The 10,457-nt window shown below is 33.4% G+C and overlaps 1 protein-coding gene across 4 annotated transcripts; it reads right to left on the reverse strand.

The window, feature by feature from the left end:
- Positions 1-201: 201 nt before the first annotated feature.
- LOC138316307 (alpha-protein kinase 1-like) lies at positions 202-9,278 on the reverse strand. Of its 4 annotated transcripts, none has more exons than XM_069257954.1 (2): positions 9,136-9,278; positions 202-1,617 (listed from the first exon to the last, which is right to left on the reverse strand). In XM_069257954.1, exons 1-2 carry the CDS (start codon positions 9,195-9,197, stop codon positions 663-665), a joined length of 1,017 nt encoding a protein of 338 aa, XP_069114055.1. In that variant the 5' UTR covers positions 9,198-9,278; the 3' UTR covers positions 202-662. The 4 variants fall into 4 exon arrangements, with proteins under 4 accessions (XP_069114055.1, XP_069114058.1, XP_069114056.1 ...); XM_069257957.1 differs by lacking the exon at positions 9,136-9,278 and adding an exon at positions 2,656-2,902; XM_069257955.1 differs by lacking the exon at positions 9,136-9,278 and adding an exon at positions 2,436-2,518.
- Between the last annotated feature and the right edge of the window lie 1,179 nt (positions 9,279-10,457).

Genomic DNA, 10,457 nt, shown 5'->3' on the forward strand with positions numbered 1-10,457 from the left:
GACCAAACAAGTTTCATTATGCATAAACTACGCTTAACCCCAATAGCTTATACACCGTCCCAGCAAAATTATCTGAAGCGCAATAATATGACACCGATCCTAAAATAACATTCAACGCAAAATTATCGATACAAAAATATAAAGAACTAAACTCTTATGTTATGTTTGTGTTCTATCTGTACAAAGGACAAACCCTGTAAGTAATTTTCTAAGTTTTAATAAGTAGTTAATGTCAATGTATTACAGTGTAAATGTAAATCGATCAATGCAAATCGCTGTTTGCGTATACACAAAATGTATGGTTTGATAAAATTAGCATCCTGCCTTACATTTGTATGTCACAATGCATCATTGATAAAATCAGTTTATAAACAAAATCACTAATGTATGATATTTGTCGCGCATTTCATGATAATTATGAATGTTATTAAAACTATAATTACTTGTATGCCTATATTATTACCATTAATTAGTATTTCGCATTAGAAATTTGCATATAAATAAAACAACTTAATTAACGCTATACTTAATAAGTGTTAGAGGTATTATGAATTAATTCATCTAAAAGGTCAGGCATTATCAAAAATGAACAATTATCAATATTATCATCAAGTCAATAAAGTCATTAAAATAGCACATTTTTTGGAAGTGATAAAATATATTTATCCACATTGCAGAGAACTAACTGCATCACTTCCGGTCATTGACTGTTGTCGGCAATGTTCCGGAAGAACAACAACAGAGTTATCTCCCAACCGAAATCGGTGACAGTGGTTTCCACAAACGAGCTGAATCACTGACTTGTATGACGGCGGTGGAGTTGCTGATCCTGCGTTCTGATTGTTTAACATCATGTTTGTTATTCTCCCAAGGTCAAGAGCCGGTGGGGAAGAGAGTGGGTGTCTCCAGTTAGCCCCACAACGACTATTACAGGCATGTCCGAGAAAGAACTTGAAAACAGCTTCCTGGCCGCGGTCGTCCGGTCCGAGAGTACCGCCCTTCGTGTGAATTCTTGGAGCAGTTAACTGGAACTTGTCATTTTTCCAGGCGCCTTTTAATCCAGTGATTATCATCTTACCATGTGATTCATGGTAGCTGTAATGACAGAATGCCTCTAATATCTCAGGACATTCCTCTTCTATGGTGCCATCGTCATTGATGAATGTTCGAAAACATCCATCAATATAATTTTCGAATATAGTCAATTCGTTTTTCCTTAACTTCCGGTGTTGTCCGTTTGACATCTTGAACTGTTTATTGAATGTCGACACAGTTTCTATTGTACTCCGAAAACACTTGGGGAAGGTAATGCTTTTATAGTCTTCAGCGAACACCTCCCCAATGGCCACACTCTTGATGTATGTTGATGCCCTCAGGTCCCACACACCGTTTGTTTTATCGTTGTTATTGCGATAAACTTTAACAGCTGCTTTTATTGGATCTGCTCCGATTGGATTAACCAATGACATCAGACCTTTGAATATAACCATGGTTTCTCCGGAAGCTTTTGGTGAACAACTGAAGTTTGCAAACCGTTCATCTGTTGACGCTTTTGCGGAGTACGTCTCATTGTTCAGTGTGATAAAACTCGCCATTCTGTTGGTGTCAACTTTCAGTCTGCCAAGTAGAAATATATATAAAAGATAAGCGAATTCGTAAATAGTACATCCTAAATTGATATTATAATCAATCACGCTGGAGCATTAATTTCTTTTCATTGCCCCTTTGTAGGCAAAACCGTCCATAACATATTGACATGGCTGCTTTTCTCTCATAAGCTTTATATTCTAAAGCACTATCTGACCAAATTTGAAACTTTAACCCTTTATATCTCGTCCACACTAACCCATCCATCTATCCTATACTCATCTCTATAGTCACTCACCTGGTACTATCACATTTAAGAGTTTTTATGAAATACGATATGTTCCCATGTCCTCTATGTGGGCCTGTCAGGACACTGCCCTGACCAATTCTACCCCTATACCCGGTCAACACCCGCTTTATACCCAATGTAACGATCGTAACAACATTATGTCATGGCTATAGAGGCGTGTTATATAAGTATTAAGTCGTTCAAACATTGCTGATGGTATTATAGGTAGGTATTGTAATCCATGTGTATGGTGGGGTATGGCGGGGTGTAGTACATATATTGTCAGGTAAAGATCGACACAGATGTTCAAGTCCACAAATATACACATTCATGACAGTAGGGGTTTCTAAATTCATGATAAATATCCCATTCTCCTACTATAACACAAAAAGTACACACGTACTTAGAATTGGTATCGTATTTTGTCTTCTTTAAAGAGAAAAGTTGATTACTTTTTATTATCATGTGCGTATTATTTAAATTAGGATACCATCGATTTTATATAAACATATATAATACAACTGAATTCTCTGTGTTAATGTGCGGGAATTTAGCTTACCTTAAAATTAATAATTTAAAAAAAATCTTTTCTTCTTGCTTGGGTGTTTTAGTTTCGCTTGTGATTCACGTATAAACGACTCTCGTTTACTTAACAAGAGCTTATATACTAGTGATAATTCTAAAAATAGCACATGGAAACCACCACCCGGTGTCTGTATATTTACTACAACAAACTCGAGTATTTCGAAATGCGCCTCGACACGTCAAAGCTTACTTACCATTTATCACGTTGTGACCGGTATAAACATAATGATCTGTGATAGCTACACTACGTGCTATCAGTCACCACGATCTTGCTGCGGTTCCGGCTGAATAGTTACAGCATGGTGCGGATCAACTTTAAGAAGCTGTGGCCAGTACATTGTATGATGATCTCGCTGGGTGAACCACATACCAATAATACTAACAAATCTGCTAGTAGTGTTTACATTTCATAGATATAGATATCCTGGAGTATAGGCTGTTTACTTTCTAAATGTACATCAAGTGTCAGTGTTCTCTCTAAAATAAAGCCAAGGTCATGCTTATAGCACAAGTGTTACTTATCTCGTAATATATTTCAACATTATTCTTCATTTCTAATAAATGCTATTTTCTGATTGTGAAACATCTCAATATTTCTTTTGATTGTCAAACATCTCTTTATTTCTTTTGATTGTCAAACATCTCTATATTTCTTTTGATTGTCAAACATCTCTATATTTCTTTTGATTGTCAAACATCACTATAAATTTTTGATTATCAAACATCTCTATATTTCTTTTGATTGTCAAACATCTCAATATTTCTTTTGATTGTCAAACATCTCTTTATTTCTTTTGATTGTCAAACATCTCTATATTTCTTTTGATTGTCAAATATCTCTGTATTTTTTTTGATTGTCAAACATCTCTATATTTCTTTTGATTGTCAAACATCTCTTTATTTTTTTTTTGATTGTCAAACATCTCTATATTTCTTTTGATTGTCAATCAACGATAACATATTTCCATTAAGCTAATAACACAAACACTATTTCAGTCTAACACTTATTTCACAATACTCTGTGCATTTCAGTGTTTATCGTTTTTAATGTATGACTCGATAATTCTATTTAAAGGCTACAGTATAGTCATCAAAACAACAAGGAATCATGTTTATAGTCTCACCGAAATGTGACAAAAATAGACATTTCACAATTTCACAATTTGTCACAATTTGTCCAAAGACAATGTGACAAAAATAGACATTTCACAATTTCACAATTTGTCCAAAGACAATGAGGATTCCATCAGCTTTTAAAATAATAAAGACACGTTTAATGTTTAACAGGATTCTAATGGGCGTGTATGAAAAATGTAAACTTCATGACGCAGTAGAGATTAGCATTTCGTGTTTGAGTAAATTGAAGTTACTGTTAGCCTTAAAAGTATATTATGCATGCTAAATATGTCACAAGATAAAAGTTTTCGTCAACTAATGTGATCACTGATGTTGTCAAGATCGTAAAGCTTATGAACAACAAATATAAATATCTTAACCGTGTTGCTATCCTATACTGCGGTATGCTACTACATCATTACATTTCTACTAGTCGGGTAGACTGCTGCTATATCAATATATGGCTTTTTAAACACATTTGTGCTCCATGATTTGTAATTATCCATGGAAACATACACACTAAATAGCAACTAAGTGACAAAGTATTACTCTTTTTAAAGTTTAAAGTGAACAGTCGGGCAAGGATGGCTAAAGTCGGTAAAAATGGTGTGAATGTATCCAGTATAATTTCTTATGAAATAGAAAAATAAAATCTCTCGCCAAAATCTGTCTGCGTACGAAGAAATTAATTTAAAATATGGGAATTCTAAAGCGTCCTCCCGGCTCACTATGTCCGTGGTTACATTTCCGAGCAGCCTCGTTTTCAATGCTTTCAACTTTTCTTTACTTTAATGGTCAGAACTGGGAAACTAAGCATAACTTGACCGTCGTATTAATAAGTGCGAATTTTTGGAAGGCCAATGAACGCATTTAGACTGGTTTTCTTTGCCCGACTATTCACTTTAAAGATTTCTCTATCAAAAACAGGAGCAAGCGATTTAGTATTTTAAGTTACCCTCTTTACACACCACCATTGAAATGTTTGAGCTTCTAATTTACTTCAAGAAGAAAATATTAAAAATAATTAATTGCGTCCCTGAAAAATACGTGGCTCTGTGTCCTATATGGAATGTAGTACTGATTGCGCAAGCACCATATTGTTCAAATGATTCGGTAGCAGAAAACAGTAGATTTGGACAATCTATGAAAATAAGGCGCATGCCTTAGAAATATAGATATAGTCATTTAACTGTAAAAAATTACCTGTACAAAAGTATATATATAATTAATCAGCATAACTTTTGCAATTACAATTTGATATTTTGATACAGATTTGGCCATATTCTGCGCTTATTCATGCATGTGAATACAATAGTAACAACAAAAAAATACCTGAAAAGTTGTAAAATATCATGATTTTAGCCCAAAATTGCAGAAAATTGTACACAATTTTTTTCTTAAGACCTGTCTTAATTGACTACTTCTATCACAATGGCAAAATAAGCAAATTTATTTCATGGGTCGATAGTGTGGATTTTTCAATATTTTTGCCTAAACCCGCGCCATGGATTTTCCTTCAAGTAAAGCTAGATCAAGCCGATCAAGACGCATTTCCGGAGGAGCCAAGAATTGTAATCTCTAACCCATTTTTGTTATGTTAACTTTTTGAAAAGAATTGAAACTTAAATCAAACCCTCCATATTGGATGTACCAATTTCAGAATATATTTGATTTTTAATTTTTTTATGCATGGCTCAAAACAGGGGCTCCCCACTTAATAAAAATATAGACGGGGCCAGGCTGTTCTTCCCGGGTGTGCTACCTTAGTCTAATTTATTCTCTATCGGCGGTGGATCATCTTTAAGTAACAGGAAAAGAAATGTTTCGGACAAAAATCTTTTTATAATGTAATATTCAGAAGTGTTTATTAAGCTTCTGAATCAAATTAAACATAAAGTGACATTAAACTGCAATAGTATACCAATTACAACCAAATAAAGTATTTAAAATACCCAGAATGACAGAAGAATCAGTTTAGTTGTGAACACAGTTATGTCCCTTAGTATAAATTTGCAATATCATGGTACGAAGTCCTTGTTTTAATTGCTGGAACATATCTACAACACCTGCGATAGAAGCCTAAAACTGAAACATAATGGGGTGAGGTCGCTATCTCGGACGGGAGGGTGACAACGGAAGGCTTATAAAGGGGACCTTAACACTATTACACTAATCCGTTCGATGGTTTACTATTATCACTTAAGTATTTGCACAATATATTACCATTTATTGTATGATGATTCGACACGAGTAGCATTCAATGGTTCTTCCGCGTATCACAACCTTAATAAAATTACTGAGCCAGATATATCATCACAATGTAGGACCCCAAAAAACATTAAGGGCAGATCCCAGTCCGATACTATGTTGTAAACTAAATCACTTTGATTAATATCAGTTCTAGAAAGAAACCTTTCTAATTTAAGTATTAAGAACAAAATGGGTCCTAATATACCTGTTACAATAATAGCTATGTCCTTTTTACTTACCATCACTACACGATTATCTGACACGACTTTGAAAATCAAAATAGGATATGAGGACTACCTTGTACTGTATTATAATCCGTAAAATACTACTACTATATATGTTGAAAAATCAAGACAGACGAAACACAAACTTAACAAATCTTAAAGTATTAAATATATCGATAATTCATTTACATATTTAAATGAAGCGTAGATGGTCAGGTTTTTTTTTTTTTTTTTTTTTTTCTTTTGGGGCGGAGTTATGCCTGTATGAAAGATGAAAATTACAATGTCAAGGGTCAAGTATGAGAAAGAAATACTCTTACAGAACAGAGATAATTTAACCTCAGAGTCACAACATACGGTAAAACGACACTTCGTGATCCTCGGGTATCCTTCATACATAGATAGGGGAGAGTATTGAAAAAAATAAGTTATATTGTTAATGCATGCCTTTATTACAATGCATGTACTAAGTTAAATTTCAAAATCTTTCTGAAATATCAATTACAGCTAACTGTACTGGGGCGGTTGTGTTTGTTAAGCGATACTATTTTTGTGATTGTTGGTAAATAGCATGGAAGTGTTGAATTTATCGATTATCATGTTTTAAATGTTATCTCTTAAAGACCATCTACCATTTCGAAACGACGTTTAATTTTTAAAACCTAAAACGAGATTGATAATTTTGTAAATTTACAAAGGTTGTTAGCTTACATGTAATACTACACTTATCATCACTTTCTGAACAATTTATTTAAAATGAAATAAATGTTATATCCATAACGCGAGTCGTCTGATGTGTCCTGATGTCGACCTAATGACCGGACGTTAGTTGACTATCGCTACGCCAGACGGTAAAATGGCGAAATGAATCTTCACTGTTAACATGGATTACACCGGAAATTTGCATTTGTTTGGTATCGTAACCTCATTATAGGCCATCGATATAAATTTTATTATATTATTATTATTTAAAAAAAATGTTTTGTTTCAGAAAGTTAGTGGGCCTTTAAAAAGATGTGCAGATTGCTTTAATACTTTACGATCTATATACACTTTAGTATTATTTGAACTTCATTAATCTGTTAATAATTATATATCTAATTCCAATATTTAAACTTTACCAAATAAACCATTGAAGTACTAATATCGTTTAATTTCCGTTAATCTGCCTAACGGTTACAAGATAAACAGATATTTACAATAAACAATTTATCTTAACTACTTCATGATTATGTTCCATCTAACCGACAAAAACGAAACAACGGAATCACAAACCTTCAAAATCAAAGCGCTTTTGATAAAAAAACTTGGCAATAAACATTTGTTGAAAAGAGACTGAAGGAAGAAGCAAAGACAAAAATACGAAGAGGAACAAGGATAATTTTGCTTTCCGTTTGTGGACTAACATGGAACAGACGGATCGTCCATCTAGCGAATGGATTGGGCTTTTTACCTGTAATGAAGCAATTTCGACTAATGTTCAAAAAAAATACTTCTCGAGCGATGACATGTTTCATATGGACATTGTGTATATATTTCAAATTACCTATTGGTTGTTGAGGTATTCTTTATATATCGCAGTTTTGAAAAAGTAACCAACTGTAGGCAATTAAGAGAAAAATGTGGATTGCTTAAATTGTAATTATGGGCAGAGTTTTTCTCAAACAATATTTTTCTGTGAAGTGATTATTTGTATTAGCCTAGAGCGAAATAGATACATTTAATTTTAATTACAATTGACCGATAAGAAATATGGTGTTTACAATTGTACTAAGCGTTAGGATAATATATAGTCAATTCTTTCACGTAAAGAAATCCTAGATTTAAGGGAATTGTGAAATTTTGTGATACTGTGGCAATATCTTACTTAAAACTTTGTTATCTATAACAGTAATTCTATCAGTGTTGCATTTTGTTTTCAAATAGATTAGGTTTGGTGTAGTGTAAACGTACATGCATAGTGACTGTATTTTTGGATCAGGTCAAGTTGCCAGGGGGGTATAAATAAAACAAATATATATAGATATTTACTCATAATGCAAACACGGGTTTTCCACTTTCATATTGTCAATAAAAACATATTCTATTGTGTATGCTTCGGCATGGATACAGGTACACGTATGTTTGCAAGCACGAGGTGAAGCTACGCACTGTCTGGCGATCTGCCAACTATTTGATAAGTGATTCCAGGAAGAAATGTAAAATACATGAGTATACAAGCATGTCACTTTCTTAGAAAAATGTCTGTACTTAGAAATAAATATGAATATTGCCTCAAAAAAACTCGTATAGCTATTGTATGTGAACGAGGCTTTTTGGGTAGAAAATTCCGTTCTATACGGGATTGTAGCAGGTTGGATATCATTGTATCTGTATATCGTATATTTAAACGAGTTCGTCATACATTGTAGCTACATACTGTGATTAAAAACCACGTCGCGCCGATCACTGCCACAAAATCTAAGCATCCGCGCTATACGCTAAATTTTATAACATTTCAACAAAAATTTTATTTCAAACAAACAAGTTGAAATAGGATCGAACAACAGGCAGTGCCTATGTAAATTTTATAACACACGGATAGAATTCAGTTTCATATGTTACACTCATTTATGTTGGTAAGATCTTTAAAGTTGTTTTTCCATAGACCGAAACAATTGGACGTCAAGTCATACACAACTTTTTCGCGGGATATTTCAAAAGAATAATGCTTAAAAGTGTTTTATGGCAGTGTGCTTACCCTTTCCCAAAACTGCTGACCTCCATGTAATTTTAAAGTGTTTAAACGTAAAGCCTATATAGTGGAACACGCTTATAATGTCAAAAGGAAACACATCAAATATCTATATTTATAATTGTTGTGTCCTATAATACATATATTAAAACACTCTAAACATATTAAACTGTTTTGTGATGAGAGCTAAATTGTGACATGTGGCAAAGAACGGTGGCTACTTGTTTATACATAAACCTCTTAAGCAAATAAACTATTTCCTGTACAATTTTACAAATAGTTGTTAAGTTAACGGTTGCATCTAAATCAATTCAGGTTTGAGATTTCAGGATAAACATGTATTATTTTACCTGGGAACGTTGGCATGTGCAATGTAGAGAAATTCGATTGCAAATACATGGTATCTCCACATATGAAATTGACGGGGTTTTCTGTGTCAGTCGTTTATCAGACTCCTCGTGCACATGATGTGGCAGTATTTTAAGATCAGGTGAGTTACGATGGATTTATTTATATAATGATGTCAGGATTATGAAACAGAATACACAAAGAATATCCAATATTATATTAAACAAAATGTGTTTGCTCAAAACATGACTCTGCGTGATAGATCGAATTATAATCTATGTAAATTGTCTGTTTATTTCATTAATCAAGCTTTTCAAAACAAGTATTAAATATCGAATATATGATTCTATTTCATGCTTGATACATTTTGACATTGATGAATTTTTATCTGTTTTGATAGACATGCATTTACTTATACATAATCATACATGTATCTACATATATGTATATCATAAAATAGCATTATCACTACAGAACGTTATGATAATTTTATATTGACCACACGTCAAAAAAGTTGTCTTATTTTTTATATTATTCTTGCCAGGGATCCATGGCTTATTTTCAAGTGCGGCCTATTTTCAAAACCGACCTATTTTCAAGATACATATAGTTTGACTGTAAGAATTCCAAGGCTTACTTTCAAGAGCGGCTTATTTTGTATTCAGGCTTATTATCGAGATTTTAGGGTATACTATTAAAGAAGTGAGAGCTAATGGATCAGGTATTGACAAAAGTTAACTGAGATACATCTTTGACATATTATAGCTATAAAGCATTTGTTTGTGACTGTCACCGGCTATTTTGCTGCTTCGCTCACACAAAAACGGATTCAGATGAGATCTCAGATCTCGATTATAAGTCGCCATTTATATTCTTTTTATCCTGAAAGGCATGGTAGGTTTACTTACAAGACCGCTTTACTTTCGAAACCTTTCAGTGTTCTTCAAATTAAAAAAAAAAGTAAAATAAAAAATTCCGTATCACACGTCACTTAACTTCAGCTTATTTAGGAGATAATGTCGATGCAAAGAATCCAAGTCTTACTTTCAACTGTGGTCTATTTTCAAAGCCGGCATATTTTCAACATACATTTGAATGTAAGAAATGCAATGCTTACTCCCAAGACCGGATTTTGTTCAATTCAGACTGATCACCGAGGTTTTACGGTATGATTCAGACTGATCACCGAGGTTTTACGGTATGATTCAGACTGATCACCGAGGTTTTACGGTATGATTCAGACTGATCACCGAGGTTTTACGGTATGATTCAGACTGATCACCGAGGTTTTACGGTATGATTCAGACTGATCACCGAGGTTTTA

The sequence above is a fragment of the Argopecten irradians genome, chromosome 2 (assembly GCF_041381155.1).
Source record: "Argopecten irradians isolate NY chromosome 2, Ai_NY, whole genome shotgun sequence".
Classification (NCBI taxonomy): domain Eukaryota; kingdom Metazoa; phylum Mollusca; class Bivalvia; order Pectinida; family Pectinidae; genus Argopecten; species Argopecten irradians.

Excerpts from the sequence above, each read along its gene's own strand:
- LOC138316307 (XM_069257954.1), bottom strand. The coding sequence starts at position 9,197 with ATGTGGAGATACCATGTATTTGCAATCGAATTTCTCTACATTGCACAT. Across the intron at positions 1,618-9,135 it reads GCACATGCCAACGTTCCCAG|ACTGAAAGTTGACACCAACA; the intron begins GTAAAATAATAC and ends TCTACTTGGCAG.